This window comes from Anas acuta, chromosome Z (assembly GCF_963932015.1).
Source record: "Anas acuta chromosome Z, bAnaAcu1.1, whole genome shotgun sequence".
Lineage (NCBI taxonomy): Eukaryota > Metazoa > Chordata > Aves > Anseriformes > Anatidae > Anas > Anas acuta.
This window is the reverse complement of record NC_089017.1, coordinates 37910998-37937338: the sequence shown is the minus strand read 5'-3', so window position 1 is coordinate 37937338 and position 26341 is coordinate 37910998. Positions and strand designations below refer to the sequence as shown.

Here is a 26341-nt window from a genome sequence, read left to right as displayed (position 1 = left end):
AGGGGACAATTACAGTTATCCCAACTAGGAGATGCCAGGACCTTACAATACAGAAGGTGGTCAGGGAGTTGGCTCCTACTGTGCCTTGGCAGAGGCATCAGGACCAGGGATGACCTCTCCATCTGGGTGCCCTCCTAGGCAGCAGGAAAAGCCAGCACTGTCAAAGCCAGCAAGTCAGATTTCGATTCTTGGCAGGAAAGCTGATTTAAATGTGCACTAACCATTATATCTATTCATATGCATGGACAAGATATTTTTGTTCTGTTACTTCGTTAGAGTGAGGGCATGTGTATGAGTAATGGCATACAAGTAATAGTAAGGATAATGCTTATATTCATTTTTCAAACCTCAAAGACAGCTCGAAAGATCAGTGCTTACTAACAATGTCACTTTAAGATAAACAGAGGCTTCCTGCTCTGACAGTCTCTGGTGTGTGGCCTCTCTGGTGTGCACCACACATATACTGTATTTCTGCTACCAGCAAATGTTACTCCACTGCTTAGAATGAGATAATTTATTGGAGTTTTTTTTTCCCTTCCAAGAAAGAAAAGGGGGCAGAAGGGGGGAGTACACCTGACCTTTCATAGTTCTTTACATCAATCACTGCAGGGACTGTAATACAATTCCCACACACTGTGGTCTGGTGCTGCCTAACAATTAATCTCGTGTACAGCTGGTGCAGGGCAGCTCTGAAAGGTAATTTGCTTCCAGTGGAATTTTCAAATATGCTTTAAAGTACTTAAGTGTAAAGCTTTGTAAAATGAATAATCCATCACAAATAATTAGAGCTGCCCCTAGAGGAGTTAGACAGAAAGTCAGAAACAGATGTGTCATGCATTTAGCTTACTGGTTATGTCTGGCCAGAATAGTCAGCTTTTCTGATGAAGGCATTGACTTAGATAGTAGTTAGCTTTGCCAGAGGGTGTCAGTTGGCAATTAGCTCATGTGAAGAAAGGCCAAAAATGAAAGAAAGTATTGAAAAGAAATTAACAAGTACTTTTACAGTATTTCTAGCATGGAGCCAGGACTTGGTGATCCTTGTGGGTCCCTTCCAACTCAGGATATAATGTGATTCTGTGTTTTTCTTCATGATTTTTGTTGTTGCATGCAATATCCAAGTATAATTTGATACTCTTTTGGCACAAAATATATTTTATTTCATTACGTTCTACACCCAATTCCATATTTAACAAGAGCATTTTGCTCAGCTGCATGGTTATAATTCCTTCACACTTTTAAATTATTCATTTATTTTTAGTCCAATGGCAAATAATTCCATTTTTCCCTCAATACTTATTTTAAGCACCCTGATACTCCAAAATATTCCCCCAACCTTCTCCTCTGTGGTATGATTGGATACAAGATTCAGGCCTGGAAATAGTGCATGCAAGGATTTGAGCCTGACTTTCTTTCCAGTACTCTCCTTCCTCTCTCAGTTCTTCAAAATGACTCTTTTATTCATCAGTAATCCTCAAGGATACCAGTAGATTTATACAGCCCAAAACACTGAATTTAAAACATGCAAAGAAACTGCAAGGAGACAAGCCAAATTTAAAAGTAACTATATGAGGATGTGGGATCAGAAGACTAAAACAAACAGGAGATTTTTCTATCTAGAGGTTTTGTGCAACATGTATAAGCAAATTACAAAAGTGCTTCCTGTGTTAAGTCAGATCAGTAAGGACTAGCTAATTCTTGTGCAGTAATAGTGTCATGCACCATCAATCCTTGAATCTAGGTAGCATAAATCAGCTAGAGGGAGCTCTGTGGTTGAAAAAGCTGGCAGAAAAATCATGTAATATGGTGAAGTGGAAGAGATGATGGTTTTGTCTGTCAGGACCATAAGGAAAAATTGTCAGGCTATGTTGTGTCCATTTTATGAAATAGATTTCTTAAATATACTGCTCGCAAAAGCAATTCAAAAAAATCACTAGGTCAGCAAATATTTAGTTGAAGGGGTACTAATGGGACATCACCCTGCAGTATTGAAACATTACAATAAACATGGAAGGCAAAAGCTTTGGATATTTTTTGAAGCAGAGTAAAACAAAATCTGAAAATAAAAGGGACTTCAAATCTAAAACACCCATAAACAGATTAGCTGTGGTAACACAGGATCTGTTGCCAGAAAGAGGAATCCTCTGGGTGATTGTCTAAATGCACTTATGTTCTGCTAAATCCTTTGCCTTGACAGGCAAGCTGTAGTTTTGTGTCTCTTGGAGCTTAAAGGTATATATCCTGAAATACTTAACAGAGAGGCGGTTTCAACTCCTTATAGTAAGCTATGCTTGGAATAGATACGCTTTTATTCTTAGGCTTAATTCCAGATTTGGTGTCTTGGAAGACAGGCTTATCTATTTCCCAGACAAAAAGGGGAGATAGGTGAAAGTGTCCTGCAGGGATAATGCAGGGCATGCACAGCCTCCAGTCTCCAACAAAAGTTTCATTTCAGCTGGCAGAACTGGTCTAGGCAGCAGTGCTATGACTCTAGGGCAACCTGCAGCTGCCCAAACTGTGCTCTAGGCCAAACCCTTCCCAAAAAGCTGAGCCCATCCTATTATCTGGTTGATAACAGCTTCAGCTGTGTTAACAGCAGTATGTTAACAGTGGTGTTTAGCTGGTCTTTTTGTCTCAGATATGGCAAAGGTCTGAACTTCTAAATATCCATTAAAAATTCAAAAGAACATTTTAAGTGGTGCCTCTCTCCCCCTAGCCTAGTTTTTTAAAAAATATTCCCTGGAGTTCAAACTGAGTGCACATGTTGCCCTTGGCCGGTGTAGTTATTCCACAACCCAGGGAATTATTTTCTTTCTGAAAGATATTTCACTTCATGCTCTGCATCTAGTCAAAAAAAAAAAAAAAAAAAAAAAAAAAAAAAAGTAAAATATACAGATATAGAAAATACTAAAGGATGTTTAATCATATGTAAGAACTTCAGTGAATCAACTTCCTGATATTCAAAGGGGAGGGTTCTTTCTTTTAAAAGGTTTTGATTTTTTCTGTTCCTTTAAAGTTGCCTTCAGCATTCAGGAGATGATGTTGAATAGAATCACATTTTGTGATTCCATTGCATCAAGCAGACAATACATCATCTCTGGTTTGCCTGGGGAACCAACACGGGGCACAGATTTAGACCAGTCACTTCAAGCAAATAGGTGATATTCAACACCATTTGTCTTCAAGACTTGATGTCCACACAAGGCTCATTTTTGAAGTTTTGTTCTTGCCGTAGACCTACAGAATATTTATTCAAAACCACAGCATATGCTTGTTCTGTTTCAAAGTAATTCATTCCACCAAGTCTGGTACATAATTAAAGCAAGATTGCTTAATGAAAATCTATGGGGAGGAAAATAAAAAACAAAACAACAACAAAAAACCCTCAACAACAACAAAACAACACACACAGCTAGTGTGTAATTTGCCCCAAAAGAGCTTGCATTATTATGGCCCCTTAGCCTGATTAAGCCCAAAGTCTTTCTCTACTTCCTCTTGAAAGCACACACGCACCATTCCTGTCCTTGCATAGGCCTAGTTATATGCACTAGATGAAAATTATTTATCATAGCAGTACAGTAGATGAAAAATACTTAGGGTATAATGCATCCCAACCCCCTTTTCTTACCACATTTGTTATGCTAGAAAGGAGGCTCTGAGGCTGGAGGAATGGAGGCTGGGCATCCTGGTCTGAGCAGCAAATTAGGGCACAATCCAGAGCTTTGATGTTTTGAAAACATAAGCCTGTTGAACTGAGAGTAAGAAACAATAGGTGGACCAATACATGGATAAAAAAAGCTTCACCAACAGAGTGCTAATTAAAAATACATATATCAGAATCTTTTACATAGGATATTGCTCATGTGGGGATCTAAATCTCTCAAAAAGGACTGTCAGTAACTGTACAGATGATGCAGAACTCCACACTGCAAGTGTTGCTATAACATTGTCACTGGATCAGATGAGAGTCCCCATAAGGTAGCTCAGGTGGGATCTTATAGCTCTAGTAATCCTTCTAGGATTGTAAGTGTCATGCTAGGGCTTGCTAACAGGATGACTACTTAGCAAGAGCATGATCCTTTACTATTAGTTACTTTAAACTATCTACAAAGCATAGCCTATCTTAATCGTGCACAAAATACTATCTTACGTTACCATTCCTGTAGTTACCATTCCTGCAAATGCAAGTACAGTTTCTACTGATTTAACATTCTTTTATCTATGCAAATTTCAGTCAGCTCCTTCCTCTGCAGCAGGAACTGCCTGGGGAAGCCCACAGAATCACTGTTTCTCCAGTCAGAGGGTTGGCTAATGCACTCCAACAGACTGATAGTGCTTATCCACTGGTCTCTGCCCAACAGGATCTGCCAGAAGTCCTGACCCAAATGGGAACCTAGCATATGGATAGCAGCAGGAACAATTAGGCAGGTGCTTTGTAAGAAATCAAAGTAGGAGTTCAGTCAAGTAATTTGTTGCAAACAATTCACCATCTGTTTTATCCAAAGACAATCTGGGGAGTTCCCCTGACTAAGCATGCCAGGTATGCAAAAAGGCACAGCCCTTGCATTCACAGCCCTTGCACATCCCAGCTACATCACAACTGTTACTACGAGAAAAAAAAAATCTTCCTTATATCACAATTATAAATTATTTTCCATGGGTTTTGCCACACCTACCTTCACAAAGAGTGCAACATGCTTGCATTACTTACCTTTAATACACTTTCTGCCTCAGAGGTCTAATTTTCATAACAGGCAGTGACTGCCCCATTCATCAATTCTCTGCAGCGTTTCATTTCACTGAACACAAAACCTCTCTTCTCTTCTCTTCTCTTCTCTTCTCTTCTCTTCTCTTCTCTTCTCTTCTCTTCTCTTCTCTTCTCTTCTCTTCTCTTCTCTTCTCTTCTCTTCTCTTCTCTTCTCTTCTCTTCTCTTCTCTTCTCTTCTCTTCTCTTCTCTTCTCTTCTCTTCTCTTCTCTTCTCTTCTCTTCTCTTCTCTCTGCCTTTTGTAATGGGGAGTTTGAGGACAAATAGGGAAACATGAAGATGTCGCATTTCTACTTTTAGGGTTTTAGAAACCCTAAACCTAGGAATTAAATCATTTTCTCAATAGTTATTCTGCCCAAGTATTCACACCATTCAAAAAATATCTTAAAGGGAGAGGGGAGAGATGGACCTGGAGTGGAGAATTATATGCCGTGAGGCTGTGACTAGTGTGGGCCAAAGGCTGATCTCTCAGCACAACCTGGGAGAGGAGAAGGTGGCACATGGCCACCCAGCCACTTTGCAACTGTGGGAGTAGCATATTTGCATAAAGTCCATCCAACAAAAAGTTAAAATTATTCTGAAAAAGCTGGTGATTTTACCCTCCCGTTTATCTACCAAGCAAACACATTCAAAGTATTGCAAACAGTCTAGGTGTCATGTTTCAGAAGTTAGACACTCTGGACTGTCCAGTCTTTGTCTTGTGTTTTTCCTCATTCTTCTGTTTTCCAGGATGGAATGGTAAATTTGATACTTTTCCTGGGTCAAAAAGGTCACAGTTTCTAGATCAAAAATTCACTTTTCCCCATCTAAATTCAGATTTCAGAAATATGTTCTGTCATTTTCCAAAAAGTTTAGTAATTTCTTTTCTTCCTTAGCAAAAGATTTCAGATGAAGCAACATAACACTTCCATCAATATCAATTCTTTCTAAGGTATGTATAATGTACGCTTATACAGAATTGGCTGCAAAAAAAAATCCAGTGTTTTTTTCAATACCGCGTATTGCCACTTTGTGTAGATGTAAAATATTTTTTTTTCTTTAAATGCCTTTTCTTTAGTGTAAACACTTCAATAAACTTGACACTGTTCTGATTTTTTGAAAACTATTTTTATATTGGAAAGAGCTTTTTACTTTCTAACTTTCCCCAAAGAATGCAGGACCACTAGCTGGTAATTTTTAAAGGAATGCTCCCCTTAAAGGAATGTCCCAAAGTCAGATTGTCCAGGAAAAGAGAAATGGAGTGTTGAATGCAAACTATGTTAGAATATATTTCTGTTGACTGTAATCTACAAAGAAGTATGGGGTCTGAACTTGAAGGTTCTTAGTGCTGGTTTTAAAAAGCAGTTCCTCAGATGTAAATGTTTCTATTACTAGTGGGTATAATTTTGTGCAACATGCATTACAAGGATAGTGCTGTTAATCTAATGTTGTATAACACCCTACAATTTAAGAATTCAGGTCTTCAATGCCATCTTTTATCTGTAGGAATCACGAGTTTGGAAAACAGATGTTCAATCTTGTTATCTGTTGAAACGGCAGGATGTGACAGTTCTTCAGACAGTTCTTGTAAATCCATATCTTCATTTTAGTATTTAAACTAACTAGAAATGGGAAAGAGTTTGCTATAAACCTAATATTTAGTAGACTGCATGCTGATCTTGACAAAAAGTGCCCATCAGTTCCCACCTTGTATTTAAGACACAGTGCTTTGTCTACAGGAACACTGCTTTCAGTATCCTGTTAGTCCGCTAATATAAAATATATTCCAGAGGAGGAAACTTTGCACTGAAATGATCAAGTCAGTTTTATTCTGGGATTCTTTCAATGGTAAAAAACAGTTACAGACAATTGAATGTGTTGTCAGAAGAAGAGGAACAACAGCAGAAAGCACTTGTGCCTTGGTATAGATACTTCTGTAGAACTTTCTTCCAATCATGCAAGTGCAGAATAAAAATTCTAGGACTGAAGGGTCTGGATCTGAAAATGACTCAATGTCATGTTTCCTCCGGCATTTTCCCTCTGACAGTAAAAGCACTTCCAAAACTGGCAGGAAGATCGAACGCAGAAAGGAAGAGAGAAACAGCTGAGGTACACTGTAATCAGCAAGCAATTATACCAAACTTGTTAAAGATATTTGCAGCTATTTTTGCTGGCAGATAGTGTGCAAACAGAGAGGCAATTAGTTACAGAAATTGCTGTATTCACAGAGTAAATACAAATAGGCACAAACATGATGATTTCAAAATCTGAGACATCAGAAAAAAATCTTAATTATATATTCCGTTTTTCAGTGTTCAAAGTTATGCATTTCATAGTGAAGCACAGAAAAAAAAAAAAGAAAAAAAGAAAAAAAAGTCCTCTTTTTAAGCAATACTTAGATTCAGAGATCATATACTGCAAGTGTATGATACACAATGTAATTAAAACACGATTAGATGATTCCTCAGAAAGATGCGTCACCTTATTTTTCAGACAACTGCTCTTTCCTAAAAATATATTTAGTCATGCTAGTCAATTGTGTCTTTATTCATAAAGCAGGACATCTTTTTTATTTTATTTTATTTTATTTTATTTTATTTTATTTTATTTTATTTTATTTTATTTTATTTTATTTTATTTTATTTATTTATTTATTTTTTTTTTTCCACAAGAAAGAGAAAAACTCAACATTTTCAATCCCCATGTAGAAAGTTAGGAATTCAGGAACCTAATGATTATGTAAATATATGTTACTGCATTTCAAAGAAACATTTTTTGTTTTTCTTAAACATTTGTCAGAGATTAGTGTCAGTAAGAGCTCTACTATTTTCAGTCAACTTGTAGAGAATGAGCTGTTGAGAAGCCCATAGTGACTAAAAACATGTTTAGAAGACCCATCTAGCAGTTCTAAGAATGGAACTTTTCCATACTGCAACTAACAATCCTGAAAACCAAACTTCAGTTAAAGGTGAGTTATGTCAGGTCAGATAACCAAATGACCCTGTGTTATAAGATTTTGTCATGCAAACTAAAAGTGCATAACAGATATTTGTTGAAAGTCCTGGAGTTGCTGCTTCTTTTCTCATGTTTTCTGTTGCTAGATGAAATACCTAACCACTATGAAAACACAGCCATGATAACATCAAAAAAAGTTGACTTGAAAATAGCTCTTAAAAAAAAAAAAAAAAAAAAAGAAAAGAGAGAGAGAGAGAGAGAGAGAGAAAGACAAAAACTGTGCTGACATCTCAAAGACCTGGGTGGAGAAAATTTTCCATTCACTTTTTGCTCCCCCAAGCAAACGAGGAAAGCCAGAAGTCATGTAAATACATATATTTGCTTTGGGGAATCACACAGAAAGATAACAGCTTTTGGGGGCATGCAGAAATCCTCCCTTCTGATCCCAAGAAACTTTGAATTGAGTTTCTCACACAGGTCAGAAGGGGCAGTCCAAGGGAGTGAGAAGGTGGAGCTAGCAACCTGAGAGTCCCTCCAGTCAACCAGGCTTCGAGTGGCAGTCAGACACCTGGTGGATGGATTAACCGGATGGTGGCTGCTGTTGCCCTGTGCCACAAGTAGCTTTCAGCACACACCTTGAATTCTCTTGTCCATGCTAGGCACATGGAGCTGAAGGAGACCACCCGTGATCACACAGGAGTGCGCAATTTGGCCTTCCAGGTAAGCGTGGTTTCTTTTGCTTTGTGGGGAAGAGAAAAGACTTAAAAACAATGAACAAGGCTGACCTCGGTCCCTAAACAAAGATAGCGCAATTTCTGCTGTCTGCAGATAGTTTACAACACCTCATATGCTTTGTGCTGATATCCTGCCAAAGTACAATGTTCTTATACAAAAAGCCACAACTGACACATTCAGGAATAAGCTCATCTCACTCCCTTCATCTGCTATCTGGTATACTGGTATCTCTGAATAGTCTCCTGACTCAGTAATATTTGGTAAGCTGACAGGTCTCACAACTACACATCCTGTTTTCCTAGCTGTTGTATCAATTGCTGCTTTTTCCTGAGGATACTTAATTTACAGTTCTGTTGAAGACAAGATCAAAAATTATGCAGCAGAAATACATCTCATCAAAGCAATATGTATTAATAACATGAGAAAAAAAAATACAATCAGAGTAGGGCATATCTTCTTTCTTCCACACATAAAATAAGTATAATTGCATGTTCCGCTCTGGAGAAGAACACAGAGAGGAGGTAAGGAACCAACACAGAAGGTTCTTCATATTAAGTGCATGAGGGAATGTTAATGAATATTTAAACAATGCAGATTTCAAAAGCTGAAGCACCAAAAACCAAACAAACAAACAAAAACCTATTAACCAGTCAGTTATCATTTCTCAGTGCTATTGGCACCCCTGCACTTTCAAAGGAATCAGAGTAGGAATAAACAACATAAATCCACAGCCAACCAGTTTGCGGTGCTTTGTTAGTGAAAGTAGGATGGGCAGGGGAGGGCCTGGTGCTCTGATGCATGCTCCAGTGTAATGTATCCCTTAATGCCATCCTGCAGCCTTCAATCCTTATGCTGTCACAGAGCTCAGCTAACAGGAAGGACAGCACATAGTGGGTATGAATATCAGTCAACGCTATTCAAATAATACAGAAAAATGTTTGCAGAAGCTAAGCATGCAGAATATTTTGTAATGCCAATAAATATACAAGCGCTCTGTCCTAATAATTAAATATTCATTGGGCTATAGAGACACACATACAAGAGACTGATTTGATAATCTGCCAGCTGGGGAATATTTGCGGAATGTAAAGGAGCTAGGGTCAAGTCCCTACTCCAGTCAATAGTTAATAATTCACGCTAAGTGGGACAGCTTCAAGAGGAGACAGAGTGATAACTCTCTTAAAACATGATAGCCCAGTGGTTAGGGCATTCTCCTGGGTAATCACAGTGCCCTCATTGCATCTCTGATTCAGAGCAGGTATCCAAGCAATATGAACTTGTGTCTCTTTCAGTCCAAATGATTGAGTTAAGTGAGAACTTCATCCTGGCTTTGCTTGCACAAGAAACAGGTGCCTAGGTCAGCTTCCAAAATCTGTGCATACAGATTCACAGAGGAGAGAAGCATCCCCTCTAGCTGCAGAAGCTCAGTTCCAAATGCTCTTGAATAGCCCAAACTGGAAAATATCGAATTTCTCAGCAGTCTCTGTGCAGTACAGAACAGTGACTTGTTAATTCCCTGCCTTGGACAGCTGCTTCACCTGGGCAATGTGCAGAGACCCCAGGAGTTCCTTGCCCACTTGCAGCAGAGGTTTGCAAGGGCATGGACATCCCATCTGATTTAAGTAATCTAAATGTAAAATTACTGAGACTAGCCATTAATGAAATCTGGGACTTGAATCGGGTTTTCTGTTTTTGTTTTGTTTTGTTTTGTTTTGTTTTTTTTCTTGGAATATTAGAAGTTAACATCTACATTTATGCTATTTCTGACTCAGCATATAAAACACTCTCTTGGCAATGTAAGCACAGAAGAAAATAGATAAGTTTCTGCATAAAGAAAAACAAAAGCAAGCAAGCAAACAGAAAAACCACTTCATGGTAGAAGCCACTGTGTAGAAGAAACACATCTATTTTTTTCCTATTTTCTTGTATTTGATTTTTTCTTTGACAAGCAGTACTTTTCTTCCTCTGTGATATAGTATTTTCTAGTATATATCTAGTATACTATCTTCAAAACCAAAAAGTGTTCTCAAATTCATTTAAGCCATTTTTAAGTACCAATGAGGGATTGCACTCCAAAAGTACCTTCAGATGTACCTGAGCTGTTTAATGATTAACTTGAAAAGTGACAGAAAAAATCAGGGACAAAGTAAACCCCAGTTAGGTAGTTTGTTTTATAAAGTAAATATGTTAAGAAAACAGCTCTTGATGTTATTACAAAGTAGTTAAATACTAACAAGTGCTGTTGAATGGATTATATTTGAGCTTTATTATGCCAAGAATGATTGGCCTTTTGCCTGATGATGTACAGGGACTCTTAATGGGATGAAGAGGTTGTTAACATAAAGTAACGTGTCTTTCAACTAGTCATGCAAATGTTTAAAGGGGATAACTATTTGAGCTCTTTTTAATTTTACATTGGCTATTGATATTTAAACATAAATCCTTTAATGTTATTGAATTTCCACTACATTATAGGAGTGTAAAACTTTTTCAACCAAATTATAGTAGACTTTAAAAATCAGTTATCCAATGTTAACCTTCAGAGATGCATCCATGTAGTGTAAAGTTCTACTAATGCCATCAGTTACATTTATTGTAATGTTTGATCCTGCAAAATATCAGCTAATACTTGGGAGACTCAGAAGCAACTTTCTTTTCTCATTCAAGTGAAAAAGTAAGTTGTGTTTTTGCAGTAGAGAACTAATTTTCTGTATTCCAACATAGTTGTGTAGTCATAATAAGGAGAAATGCTAACTAGATAAGTGGACAATAGAAGGCTTCACTCTTCCAAAATAAAGTGGAAGCTTGAGAAAAAGAGGGTGAGCAGTGTGGGAACAGTAAAACAAAGACCACAGGTTCTCAGAACATAAGAAAAGGAAAAAAATAAAGGGGGGGTGGGGGGGGGAGAGGAGGGAGAAATTAAAGGGTTGAAAAAAAAATAATAAACATATATGCATCAAGTAGTTTGTGAACCTGTAGTACTCAGCCAATGAGGAAACAGGGGAGGTGATCAGATGTTGGGTAATAGGAAAACAGACAGCAAATCCCACATGTACAGCTGCACTGTATCTCTCTCTCTCACTGATTTTAGGGCTCAGTTACTAGCAGCCATTTGGGTGCATTACAATGTGTAAGTTTCTTGTATTGATTTTAAGACACATAACTCTATCCACACCATCAGTCTGCCCAAACACTTCAAGGCAATGTACCCAGGACAAAACCCCAGTGCAAACATTAGGCCTACATGGAAAAGTTACCTGCTTTGGATGCAAACTTATAGCTCGAATAAACGCATTGCTGCATTGTTTAAACCATCAGATTCAGGTTTTTAATTGTTTTGTTCCCTTAAATATGTCATGCAATTTAAGGAACCTGAATCATCAACAGATACATTATCCTCATAGTCTCATCATTATCCGGAAGACTGTCCATGCTAAGTGTGCACACGTTAATGTAATATATTGCGTCTATATCTACAATAATGTCACAATGTACATAGATGCTACAGTGTCTCTTGCTTCCAATCTGATTCAGTTAACTTCTCTCTGAGGGTGCTGGCTGGAGGTTCACTGCAGCTTCCCACTGGATTTCCTGCTCACAAATCCAGCTACACTGATAGTAGTGCTAACACTCAGATGTTAGCATTTTCCTAGCTTGTGTTCAGCTTGCATTTAAGATGCAATGGTTTTACTTGTTTAATTCTGATGATTCAGATCTCTGCTAATAATGACATTAAACAAGAAGTCACACAACCCTCAAGGGATGAAAAGAGATGGCTCATAAAGGAGTGGTAATCGGAAGCAGTACCAAAAAAAAAATGCCCTGACTCAGGGAGGAACTGGGAGTTAGAAAATAAACTAAATACAATGCAAAGGGCAGATAACAGGTAGTAAATATTTATTGTTCACTAGCCTCTGACTGACAGTGTTATGATGCATTAAGCAGTTAGAACCAGTTTTTGTAGCCTAGCACACCATGCTGTTAAGGTGCTTACCTGAGGAAGGATCTCAGATATAACTCTGCCTTTTATGCATGCTGCATAAGGTGCTTCCCTAACAAATGCAGCTTTAATACTCCATTCCATTCAAACAATATATCTATAAAAATGACATTTATTTCTTGTAGCATTTATCAGTATTCTCCACAGTATCCTAGATACTTAAGTCTGGTTGCCTAACAAAGAGTATATGCGCTGTGAAGAATTTCCTATTTTATGGGCATCACTGTTATAATTTTCCTTGAAAATTATGAAGGCATTGCACTATATAACACCATCAGACACAGGCAGGAAACTATGTGGTCCTTTCTCCCATTTTCCAAATTTACTTTCCAAAAAAAAAAAAAAAAAGTGTTTTCATACTAAGACATACCACTCTGTCTCTTGTAAGAAATAGTAAAAGCCAATCTTAATCAGACAGCAGATATTGGAACACCTCAGATTAATGGTCTTAAGATGCATTGGATATTAAAAGAATAAAAAAGTTTTGAACTGTAAATCATGTGACTTCATTTCAATTGACTTAAAGTAGTCCATGAAATCCACCTAATCCAACATGCTAAATTAAAATGTTTGCTTTTGAAGCATCTGTTTTTCACTGAGTTACTTAAACACCCTGTTTCTAGTCTCCAGAGCTGAGGCAATGATCCCCTCTTAAATGTAAAACAGTTAAAGCATCTGTTTGGATTCTCTGACATCCAATTTGTTTAAATCACTACCTGGAATGGGTGGGAAACAATCTACTCTTGAGTGGATGCTGTTGTTAAAAGTGCAACCAAAAGCAAGTACTAGAAGTACCCTCTATAAAACCAATTATCTTTCGAAACCCCAGGAGGAGATAGGAGGGAAGCTCAAAGAATGTAGTTATTCAAAAAGACTGGTCAAGTAAACAGCTTGTCTACAGGGAAGCAAACAGACATTGAAGGAGCGCAAGTACAAGATAAACCCATGCCTTTGCCATTTGATCAAATATTTTGCAAGGAGGAAACTCTAATCAGTAAAGTACAACAGAATGTGCTAGTTGTATAACACTGTTCATATATGCCAACATTCAAAGTAAATGGATCAAGTCAGTAACCTTTTCAGCATAGCCTGGAGGGAAGAGGGTCTGCCCATCTAACTTGTTCTAATTTGTTTTTAACTTCCTTCTTCCTTACGTCAATGCAGATTGGCTAAGTTCAGTATTGACTTGGCATGTTCCTGGATCTGTGGTCATAACAGGCCACAGAAGATGTGGCCTGTGGCCATGAAGACAAAGGTTGGGAGCACCTCTTACAAACACAGGCTGAGAGAGTTGGGGTCATTCTGTCTGGAGAAGAGAAGGCTCTGTCTGGAGAAGAGAAGGCTCCAGGAACACCTGGAGATCTTCTAGTACCTAAAAGAGGCCTTCCAGTACTTAAAAGGGGACTGCAGGAAAGCTGGGGAGGGACTTTTTGTCAGAGAGAACAGTGTCAGGACAAGGAATAGTGGTTTTAAACTAAAAAAAAAATATCCATCAGGACAGTATTGGCGACAGTTCACAGAGAATTAAGAATTCACAAAATGACAAAACTGTACTTAATAATAAGGTATGTTTTTTTAATTTTTTCTTCTTTTTCCTTTGGGAGGTAAAATAAATACAGGTATTAGAATAACATATTTATTTATTTATTTATATTTATATTATTTATATTTATTTATTCATATTTACATATGAATATGTAAATTCATAAACCACAAATTCAGTGTGAGTTGCTGTGATAGCACATCCAATACAGGTATTTTAACAAAACATGAATTTGATTTAAAATTCATAAACTTGCAGGGAAGTCAGTTCTGTTCTCAGAAATAAATTAACAACAGATATACAAACAAAACAGAAAATTGATAAGGATATGTAGTATCCAGGAAAAAAAAAAATGTTTTCTAATGCCAAAATGGCTTTATGCAAGACATAATACAGGCATCAGAAATGGTAGTCAGAGGGAATACTGGAGACAAGATGTTGAACTATAAGTATTTTCTCCTGAGATGTTGGAAAGAGTCTACCTGGAAACACTGTTTTTAGTGATACTGTCTTTCAGTCATACAGGGTGTCATGGATATTGTTAAATACCTACTCATCCAAAATAAGGGAGACTTCAGAAAAAGGGGAAATTCAAAAAAAAACTCAAGCTGGAGGCAACAGCTCTGACTTGTGATAGACCAAAGAAAATAAACCAACCAACCAAAAAAAAGATGAGAATACAATACAAATGACTTCAAAAACATGTTTATTTTGACTTCTTTTAACAGTAGTTTTGTCTAAGCCCACATTATATGTGGGCCACACTATAAAGGCTGGAGTAACATTAACAAAAAAAAAAAAAAAAAAAAAAAAACATAGAACGGGTATTTTTTTCTAGTGTCATATACTAGTATTTCCACATCCACACCTTCAACTGAAAAGGTTCAGCTGAAAACATTCAGCCAGTACTTTGTACAGATATACTACAGATACACTTATCCTCACTGACGTTCTCAGACACACCATGCCTTGAGGCAGAAGAGTTTATCTGGGGACTCTGAAGCAGACTGACTTTGCTATACCGTGGTGGTTGAAGTCTATATCCTCCATACAGCGCTTTGGTGACTCATCAAGGACCAAAACCTCCCCAGGAGCCAGTTCTGGCTTTATGTTTGGCCAAAGAAAAAGAGAGAAAATGGTTTGGATCCATTCTCCTCTTCCCTCGTGCAACCACATGGAGTTAGATACAAAGTGGTTTGATTTCAGATTTTCTAAACACTTTGATTTTTTTGAAACTTCTTTGATTTCAGATTTTCTTTACTCTTTTTAACATAGACTTAAGAAATAATTTGTGACAGTAAAGTAATAACATAATAATATTTTAGACCAATCTAAATACCTTGTAAACAACATGAAAAGATATGTACTGATGCTTTTTACAATGAAACAAAATTTAAAAACAGTGAATCAATAGTAGAAAAAATAGGTGACATTCTCAAGACCAATATTCTTTCCCAGCTTTAATCACCCAGAAACTTTATGGCATCCGTATATTTCACAGATGTAAAGAGTCAGGGTGCAGGTAGTAGGTGATCCTCCTTCCCTGGGGAGGACAACACATCATGGGGAAAAGGGACAAGGGAACCTGGTCTGGATAACACAAAACAGGTGGGTTGGTGATGGTGGTAGGGATGGAGGGGGGATGTGTGATCAGCATCATGCTACAGCTTGGAGAGAGGACAAGGTGCCATGGGGAGTGCAGTCGTCTGCAAAACTGGATGCACAGCTCCTCGACCAAAAGGACAACTAACTCCTGATCTATAATATAGGCCTGAGCTTTTTCTATCTACAAAATCAAAAATATGTGATAAGCATTGGCATGCAATATAACTTGAAGCCCAGGGAAAAAATCAATCAACACCCTCTTCACTCACTGCATCTCAGGTGAGAAGTCCATCTTCTATAGCTACCAGGAGGAGTGCTCCCAACTACCAAAATAATAGCAATTCAGCAGGCAGCAGCATCTGTATTTTCAGATTTGCTCTATTTCATAGTTGATACCAAAGAGAGAAATAAATTAATGTAACTCAGAGTGAAGCTCCATGAGTCTCACCCATCCTGCCCTAGAAATTTCAGTTAAGAGGACTGAGAGATTCCTATCTGTGTTTCAGTGGGATTTGTTGTAAGGGAATGAATAGCAATTTCAACGTGCATACTCCTACATACCATTTAAATTAGAGGCCATGCATCTGTCCTTTGTCTTTTGCCTGTGAGCTGTTTTGTTTCAGGTTTCTTGCTAGAAACAGTGGGCTTGCCAGGACTGTAAGTGGAGGCCTCAGCTTGGGCAGAAAAGCCAGTCCAAAGGCAGGGTCATGCTCCACAGCATGCTCTGGTATACAAAAAGCAGCCTGGGGAACAGGGCTGGCATAAATAATTGTGACATAGGAAAGGTAAATTCCCACTTAGCCTTCCACTGCACCAAGCTGCACTGTTTTTTTTTTTTTCCTCCCTAGAGGGTAGCGCATCACCCAGCATGGAAGGAAAGCACTGCTTGCTTTTGTGGCAGTCTCCAGCACAGAGCACGACTGGTCATGCTGCTCCGACTGGGTGTTAAAACCAGAAAGCAGGACAGCAGCAAGGCACACAGCAGTGGAGTTGCTGTGCTGCCTTCAGTTGCCAAAGAGCCCCATGGCTCACCAGCCCCTGGGTCCCCGCCAACCACAGGCCCTGCCACAGAGCCTGCACATGGCATGAGCACTGAGGTACACACGGGTGGGACAGGCACAATTGGGCCTCTGAGCAGCATAGTGCCACTGCCCAGCAGTGTCAGGGGAACCATGTGGCTTCCATATGCCATGAGGATGGCCACCAAGTGTGACAGAGAGAGCCTGATGCTTGGTGCAGCATTGGAACAAAATTCACAGTGGTTTTGGCAGAGAAATGAGAACTACCCAGAAGATGCAAGTGCTCAGAATGAGAGATTAAGAGAAGAATTTTGTGGTATTCCTGATAAGAAACTGCCATGTTAGACTACAAATATATACTTCAAGGTAAGATTAGTAACCTAAAGTTACTAATTAAGGATAGGAAGAAAAATGGGTGTTTTCCTACAAAGGGAGAACCAGGTACAAAACAGCAATACATTTTGGAATTTGCTAGTCTGTAGTGAAATAAGCTTTTGGGCAAAGGCAAGGTATCAGTACAAGTGCCTGTTTTTGAAAGTCATGTGAATCCAGATTGCCACAAACACCCTGCTTGCCTGCCCATGGGCCTGGAGACAGCAGGCCCCCAGCATCCCAGGCCTTGCCAGGACACAGAGCCCCAGGCTGCCCTGCATGCAAAAGCTGTGGAGACATATCGCCTCCTCCCCCCCCACCTCCAACCTGCCCCATGCACAGCACAGCCAGCGGAAAGCAAAATGTGCAAGTTTTAATGAATTTGTAGCTGAGATCACACTGTGCTTGTTCAAAATATGGATGTATTAGGAAACAGACTTATGTGGAGCAAAAAGATATATCTCTGATGATAATGTGCTGTCAGGACAAATTTCAAATTTTTGTTGCTTTTTTAAGAAGTAAATTAATTGACTTAGCTAATTGTTTAAAATACAACCCCCCTAAAATTTAACCATTCTCCATAAATAAAATTTCCATTCAACCCTATTAAGGTTTGGCAAACAGAGAAGCAACAAAACCAGGCAGCCACTAATATGAAATATTGAACGATCTCAGCACTTGAGGGTGACAGAGCACTGGCACAGGTTGCCCAGAGAAGCTGTGGCATCACCTTCTCTGAAGATATCCAAAACCCTCCTGGGTGCCATCCTGAAAAATATGCTGTAGGTCGTCCTGCTTGGCAGGAGGAATGGACTAAATGATCTTCAGAGGTCCCTTCTCCCTTCCAGCCTCAGCCATTTTGTGATTCTGTGGTCTGGTCAGTAGGCAACCATACTAACATTCACTCTTCTAGCATATACTAGCACTCATACTAGCATAGTAGCAACCCCCAGCATTCACTCTTCAGTAGGTATGCAATGCTAATTTGTACAGGAGCCTCTTTAACTCCAAGTAACACTAGAGGGTTTTTGTCCTTTATTTTCTCTTCCAAAATTGTGTGAAAGTCTTGGAAAAGTTTGTAACTCACAACACTGGTGAGTTGGAAGTCATGGTCTAACTAGTGCATTTGCCTGCTAGTTATCACAGCACTGACGGCAGAGAGTTAGAGCTGTGCTCACAATGCAGAAGGAAGTCTTGTGACTGCTTCAGCCACCTGCCTGTGGGGATTTCTGTTTTTCATATTACTTAACAAGCATGCACCCTTCTCACAGCATTGGTACTGATCTGTTTTCCAGGAGGATGAATATGTCAATATTGAGAGTGATCTGCATGAAAACAAACATGACTCAGCAGCTGAGGAACAACCACACTTAAAAGGGTAATGTCATTTGGATGAGCAAGTGTTCTATTCACTTTATTCCAGCATAAGCAGGAAGCAGCCGGTGTTTCTGCATCTGGAGCAACAGCTCAAAAGTTTACAGCTGTGTCCCTGTGCAACACAGACTTTTGTATCACAATTTGGGTAATACCGAAACGCATTGTATTTTAAAATATTATACCTTTCAACTGACATATGATTATGGAACACTTCTAAAACGTTGCAAATTAAAGGAGCAATTTTACTTCTTTTTAAAATTAGCTATACGTTCAATATTTCAGTAAGGGCATTTTTAAAAGAGGCCTTAAACATTATGCTCTTGCAGGAAGTGCAAGATTCACTATTGTCAGATTCACTACTTCAGTTTACATAGCTAACTAGCCTATTTACCCCCCTGCAAATTATGAGATTAAGAGATGTTAAAAAAAAAAAAAAAAAAAGACATTTTGATCTGTTAGAAATTTTACATTTCATTAGCAATAGCAGTAAACGACTACACAGTGAAAGCACACATTTTACTTGGGGACTGGTATTTTCTCAAAAACTACAAACCCTGTATAAGAAATTCAAGAATTTGAGATAGAGTACATCAAATTTTATTTTCATCAAATTTTATTTTATTTTATAATAACATATTATTACTAATTATTATAATTATTCTTATTATTTTATACTAACATCAATTATATTATATTAATTATTTGTAATTAATATAATTATTGTTAATATTGCATTTTTATTTTCATCAATTTTTATTTTAATGTCTTTAATGTCTAAAATATTTTTCTGTCATATTGAAACTTCATATAAATCCCCATAGAAGTCATACTTAATTTTTCTGCTGATTTCTATTTTTGCACTCTATTATGCCATTTCAGCTTTGAACCTACATTTCTACTATATGATTCTAGGAACTGACTTGCTCCTAAATAGGAGTTTCTCTAACTCAAACTGAACTACTTGAAATGGTCTCATGCCTGTAGAAATGATACACTTATAAACAGAAACAGTACTTTTGGTGACTTCATTTATGCTTCTGAGTTGCACTGAGAGAACTTTAAAGACTTCTTAATTTGATCAGATTTGCTGTTGACATCATATTACTAAGATACTGTTTCAAAGTTTAGATATCACCAGAATTTTCTCTTGTTTCTATTCTGTGTTCTTTAGCAATTTTGTCATTTCTGTAGCAGTACATAACATAAAACAATTTCTTGTTTAAACACTTTGGGTCCTCTCTACCAAAACAAAAGGTTATATTTGATAGATCAAACACCAGAACAACTTACTAAGAGTCACCAGTGGCAAGTGACACCACTTCTGGGTGTCTACCCAGAAATAAATTGATAGCACAGGCAAATGTTGGCACAGAAGTGCATGTACAAAGTCTTCCCCCTTCAGACCTTGGCCTCTGCCCTGTGAGAGGCAGAGCTGGATCAGAGATGAAATAGCCATTTTCATAGAATGGCTCAGGTTGGAAGGGTTTTTGACCATCAAGTTCCAATTCCCCTGCCATGGGCCAAGATGCCATGCAGTAGATCACGGTGCCCAGGGCCTCATCTAAGGTCTTGAACACTTACAGGGATGGGGCATCCACAGCTTCTCTGGGCAACCTTTTCCACTGCCTCACCACCATCTGAGTGAAAATTTTCCTCCTAACCTCTAATCTCCCCTCTTTTAGTTTAAAACCATTTAAAACCTTGTCCTGTCATTATCTGACTGAGCAAAAAGTTCCGCTCCATCTTTTTCATAAGCCCCCTTTCATTATTGAAAAGCCGCAATAAGGTCACCTCAGAGCCTTCTATTCTTCAGACTGAACACCCCCAGATCTCTCAGCCTTTTTCATAGTAGAGGTGCTCCGGCCCTCTGACAAATACTGTATGTTTGTCATTTATTTTGGTTTATTTGTACTTCTGTGGAGACCCAAGGGCTAACAGAGTTAGCCCTCAAAGGGCTTTACCGTTTTCCTAGGTCCCCTTGTTCTTCCAACAGTAGAAGGTATCATGGCCTTGAGCTGCAAAAGCTTTTTGCAGACTGGAAGCTGAAGACCACTTTGGTCTATTTGAATTATATTCAAGCTACTGCTTGTCCTGTGTTGTTGGATTTGTTCTTGGGGTCTAAGTTTATTTTTATGTTGAGCACCTGACAAGGCAACGGTAGCTCTAAAAGCATGCCCTAATGTGATTTAATGTATTCCTTGTGTCTGGTTAAAAGAAGTATTCACAAAGTGCCCCTTAATTTCAAATGCATCGTTGATTTCTTTCAACTGAACAGCTTGTGATCCGAGACGCAAAACCTTTGAAAGATCAGTCTGGATAACAATGATATGCAATATGCACAAGGTGGTAGCATTCACTTGGAGTGTACATGCAGACCAGAACAAGGATTTCTGAGATGCAAAATGAAAGGGAAAATAGTTTTGGTATACAAATATGTTTCACATTAAAGTTCTCTTTTAAATGTACTTAAATAAGTGTCTTTTTGTGTTTTTTCAACATCTATTAAGTAAAAGCCATCAGCAGCGTGCTGCACTTTAAGCCCCTAGGGTCAGCCTTTAACAAACAGTGTTTATTTAGTAAAGACTAGACTTCATTAGGAAGATGATTTTTTCTGCCACCTTTCAGAACAGAGGTGTTTTCTTTTCCTGTTATATCTGAGATTGAGTGGCTAACCTAATGTTCTAAAAAGTAAAAGCAAAGAATTATTATTTGTGAAGTAAAAGGAATTCCTAGGAAAACAAATAAAAAATAAACAAAGAAAACCTGAAATATAAAAAGCAATTAAGATTTCTCAGAGATCCTGTTACTCTTTGAACTGAACAAGTATTTTTGTTCTCTGCTGAGTGCTAATATAAATTAATATTTCTCTTTTTTTTTTTTTTTTTTTAAGTGCAGAAAAGTAGGGTATTCACGCTGAATTTCAGCATGCATCTGACCCCAGCTGCAGCTAGTTTCCCAACAAGTACAGTCTGGATAATTAGCTACTCTAAACCTATCACAGTCTTTGTAGACATTAAGGCTATGAGAGCCTATTAAGGCTACTTTACAGAGACATAAACTATAGCCGTGATTTCTTTTTCAGCTTGAATACTGAGGCACTTATTTAGCTAAAGCTTGTGTAACTAAAATACACCCACATCATCAGCATATTTAACATTGGAAATCTGTGCTGAATTAATTCCCTTAACTTTCTATTTCCCTAAATCTCAGCCTTCTTCATGAAATCACTATGTGTTACCCTTGGTGAGATTAGAAAAGAACAAAAATTAAGTATTTTATAAGTGGAAGAATAGACACTAGGAAATATGCAAATGTTAAAAATCATTTCATCTTCCATGAAGTGATGAGTCTTTGACTAAAGGTTACTGTAAATAACAAATAAATTTTCAAATCCAGAAGCATCTGTTAACACTATAATGTTTTAGATTGATACTGGCTATTTTGCATCCACACGTGCCAATGGAAGCTACATGCTGTAAGACACACAAACCCTTTAAAATTATTTTTTTTCTAGGAATTTCATATTTTCATAGGAATGTCACACAACTATTTTTTCAGCCTTCCTTCAAACCTTCTCTAACCTACTCCCTTGGGCCTTTGCAACTATAGCAACACTACTCCACACAGCAAAGCTGTGTTGGCTGTACTAACAACCTTTGTGATCTAGTAATGGACGCAGAATCTTTATCTACCTATCTAGTCTGCACTAACCTTGTAAAACAGGCCTCGTTGTGGAAGAACTGTGTTGTGGAGGCTGGCATAACTGGCCTACTAGCTTCAGCCCTCCAGATTCTTGACAGACTGGCCCATTAGATAGCTGGCAGATTTTTCTTTTTACTTGTTTAACATCAAACAAGAGAATTCCCTCCCCCCCAAAAAAAAGTTTTGAAGATATCAAAATGATTTTCTTTGGCACTTAGGGTTCCAAATTTATCTGTTACTGTGGTGAAGAATACTCCAGGGAGAAATTTTTGTCAATTTAACCTGATGTTCCTGGGGAAACTACCTTTTTTTATCTATAGCTCAAGTTTCTGTTCTGTTTGTTTTTCACATTTTCCTAGGCCTTTAGAAAAGAAATACGATAAAGCCTGTGATTTTTGCAAGAAACATAAAACCAGAATTAACTACATGATCTATGGAATATTAATAACAGGTACAGTATATTACACTTAGTGTTGCTGAAGCCTTACTTACATACCTATACAAGGTTGTAGATTATTTTTTTCTTGTATCTGATACAAAAACTCTTGACTATCTTAAAAAATGCATTTGAAAAGAGGTAAAAGTGAATTTAGTCCCAGAGAAAGTTCCAGACTGCAAACCTCCACTCATTCCCAAACATAACAAAACCAAAATTTTGCTACACTACTCCTCTAGCATGTTTTAACTCTGACTAATTATTTTTCAGGGGAAAAAAGGGTAGTTCAGTCTCTATGTCTACTCAATTAGTAGCCCTCGTCAAGAAGCTAGTTAAATTACAGTGTTAGGAACTTGCTCAAATCGATGAAATCACTCTAAAAAGAATCAGGGACCAACCTGGATGGAGTGTAAGTCAGCAGGCTAGAAATTAAAGCTTTCTGCTCTGACCCATATCACTCAACACCTACAGCAAATGTCTGCTTTAAGCAATGCTGTGTTGTATGTCAACATGTAGTGCAAAGTCATTCAATTATTCTTGTTTGTTACTTTCCTAATTATTCAGTAGGCTGGTTTGAAACTGCCAAATGACAAATGATTAATAACTACTTTATGAAATAAATACATAAACTGCTTTTAAGCTTCCCAGTTACTTCAGAGGGCCATCAAATCAGGCAATCAGCAAATGCTTTTAAATGTTTCTTCAAATTTTATTGGATAAAATCATCCTCTTGTGAAAGAAGAAACAAGATCTATTTTCTTTAATTCACTACTTTTACACAGGAAAAAAGCAGCTATATAGATGTGCAGAGTGATTGATATAATTTATATGAACTTGACCTGGCCAAAGTATATATATTCTGCTTCTACAAAAGAAAGTCATCAAAGAACAGTTCACCATTTTCCAGCAATGCAGTTTCATATCAATGAACATAAATAACAACACTATTTATGAAAGCCGAAATTCTCAATAGTTACGCCAAGAGTCAGTAAAGCACTCAAGGCACTCAAAAGATAAGCACAGGCCTGACTTTAACCACATCCTTAACTCTGAATTTAAGATTTGATTCCATTTTCAAAGAGACCAGACCTAACTGACGTGTGTGTTTTTGTTTCTGTGGCAGCTTACGTGGCAGTAGTTATTGCAGCCTGCAGCTTGAATTTTCAGAGGGCCTTTCCTCTCCTCATCATTACCGTCCTAGCTGTCTTCTTCATCTGCTGGGATTTTTTAGTAGCGAAGTATGAAGACAGAATTGCTGCATTTCTTTCTCCTGGAGAAAGATATTTGGAGAAACGGTGGTTTTGGCTAAAATGGTAAATATGAATGACTACCTACTTATACAACAGAATAAAGTGTTAGGTCAATTTACCTTTAAATCTTTCTTTAAACTTATGGCCCATAAGCACCAGAAGATGGATTAATCATAAAGAAAATGCAATAAAACCAAACAATATTTGTAGAACAATTATTTTTTTTCCAGTTTGGAGATGTCAGGCACACCCTTAATATTTTAATGCAGTAGTCAGGTGTCAAGAATATTTACAGGAAGAAAATGCCTGCTGCATTCATTCTACAAGCCAAAATGTGTCATTGTTGGTTGTTCAGAGAACTGAAGTTTGTTATCTAAGCACTACTTGTTCACATACCCCCACAGCAATGACCTCTAAGCTTTTTTACTTCAATCTTCCGGAGTCAAAATACACCAGCTACATTTGGTGTCATACAATCTTATTTGGGATGGTAGGCATTTATCCAGTAAAAAATTGGTAGATATTTAGATATGGTTGCTTTTTATTCCAAATATTCCTTAGCAGTTGATTATCAGGAATATTTAACACATAACTGGAGTGTGAAAGGAGGCTCACAGTGGTTCCAAAGGCCAAAAAAAAAAATCCTTAAAAAGAAAATGAAAGTGGTCAGTCACCTTTGCTCTCAGTTATGTCACCTTCTCTCAGAGGAATAAAAAGCTGTAACGAAGAGTCATTCTGGGTTCAGGCAAATGAACACGAATCTTTTTTTTTTTTAATTTAAGATTTTTATATGGTTTTACCCCAGGAGCAGGAACTTCAAAGAAAGATGCTATAAACATTGTAGTCCTTCTGCTTCTGAGTCATGTTAGAGAGCAATTGCACACGAGTACCTATGTTAGACAATTTGGCAGCATCTCTAGGGGAGAGGAGGAGCACAAAGACCAGTAGACCTCTGATGGGCAGGTGGGACAAGTCAGGGTCCGTAAGTGCTGTATTATGCAGGCTGCAATCTGTAAATGGTGTGTGTCAGATTAAATGCTTAACTGTAGGTCACAGATTCCAGCAAGAGACAGAAAATCTCTCAGGTGCAGAAAGTGTTGTTTAGCATTGCAATGGACAAAACATTTTGTGGAGCTAGTTTGCAGTATTTTTGATCCAGGCCTAAAATCAAAATTTGGGTATCTAGGTACCACTGATACCATTGGAAGCTAAACAACAGGTAGACACAACTAACATGAAAGAACTGGGACTGTGTTTAATCTTTCTCTCTGTAAATGGGATGATGTATTTCCTTGTCCCTCAGACTGTCGTTGGGATAGTTACCCTAATAAGGAAACCAAACACAGTTCTATGTTAGTGGGGACCATAGAAACACTGAACACAGATGTGGACAGTGCTCTCGTTATTGTTTCTAAAATGGCTAAAATTGCTATGACTAAAAGATATTTTTTAAACAGATTACAGCCAGTTGCAAAGTAAGTCAGTTTCATAGGCCCACCAGTTAAACTACAGGATATAGTTGAAATAAATGAAATGAAATGAAATGAAATGAAATGAAATGAAATGAAAACCACACGATCAGGCTGACCTGCCCAGATCTAAGAAATGAATCAAGAGAGATGACAGGAAGGGAAAAGGAGGATAGAGTGAGAAAAGATTTTCATTTCATTTAACAGAAATAATGCTCAGACAAAAGTCACTTGTGTTTCATTGTTGTTGTTTTTTTTTCCCACACTTTGACTCTGGGGACATGGTCAGAGAACAATTCTAGATGCCAGCAAGGGATGTTGCTGTTAGAGTAGCATGAGTAGCACAAGTAAAAATGATGTCCTGCTTATGTTCCTGCTAAACATTTCAACTTAAAACATGCTCAGAGCTCTCATTCATAGACATATGTAAATGTAGAGGTGACAGGGGAAGAAGGAATGTCTGGTCTCCTTCACAATGTCATGCCTGGCACTTTCTCTTGCAGGGTGCTGTGTGCAGCTCTTATCGTAACTATCATCCTCTGGCTTGTCTTTGACACAGCAAAGCAGGGATCCCGCCAGATGATCTCTTTTGGTGGGCTTGTGATGTATGTTGTCTTGATGTTTATCTTCTCCAAATACCCAGCCAGAGTGAGTATCTAGTCTACTTTGGTTTTTGAGTTTAATGTCTCAAAACTATTTCCCTACGCTGGTGTTGAGTTCAGTAAGAGTAACTAAAAATCTATGAACAGCAAAACTTAAACTTGTCAGAGCACAGTGACACGTTTTACTTCTGAAGAAAGCTGTTCTGCTGTGACATCTTGGGAAGCAGACATGGGGCTGTACTGGCAGCTGGCTCTCATTTTTCTGGGAGGCTACATCCTGTCCTATGTACTAGCACTTCTGTGGATGGGGATGTGTTTGGTCCCAGAGCATCATGGCAAGGCTAGGCAGTTTGCTCTATGCCTCAACCACAACAGGCTCACCACAGCTCCCAGGATGTCACAGGTGCTTGTATGAATACATTATTGTCATATCAACACAGATTAAGTGGAACTGGAAATGGGTTCCTCTTCTGTGGTTCTTACTCCCTCTTAAGTTTGATTCATACTGCAGATGCCAAGCTCAGTCCTCAAAAT

The 26341-nt window shown here is 38.0% G+C and overlaps 1 protein-coding gene across 3 annotated transcripts in view; it reads left to right on the top strand.

Annotated features, from left to right (window-relative positions):
• The window catches only part of SLC28A3 (solute carrier family 28 member 3), a 122227-nt gene that overhangs the window by 70990 nt on the left and 24896 nt on the right, over nucleotides 1-26341 (top strand). For all 3 annotated transcript variants that reach the window (XM_068667341.1, XM_068667340.1, XM_068667339.1), the window contains exons 2-5: nucleotides 18267-18349; nucleotides 22410-22501; nucleotides 23610-23799; nucleotides 25709-25853. In XM_068667341.1, the coding sequence (XP_068523442.1) occupies nucleotides 18267-18349; nucleotides 22410-22501; nucleotides 23610-23799; nucleotides 25709-25853 (510 nt within the window). The remainder of the gene's footprint in view (nucleotides 1-18266; nucleotides 18350-22409; nucleotides 22502-23609; nucleotides 23800-25708; nucleotides 25854-26341) is intronic.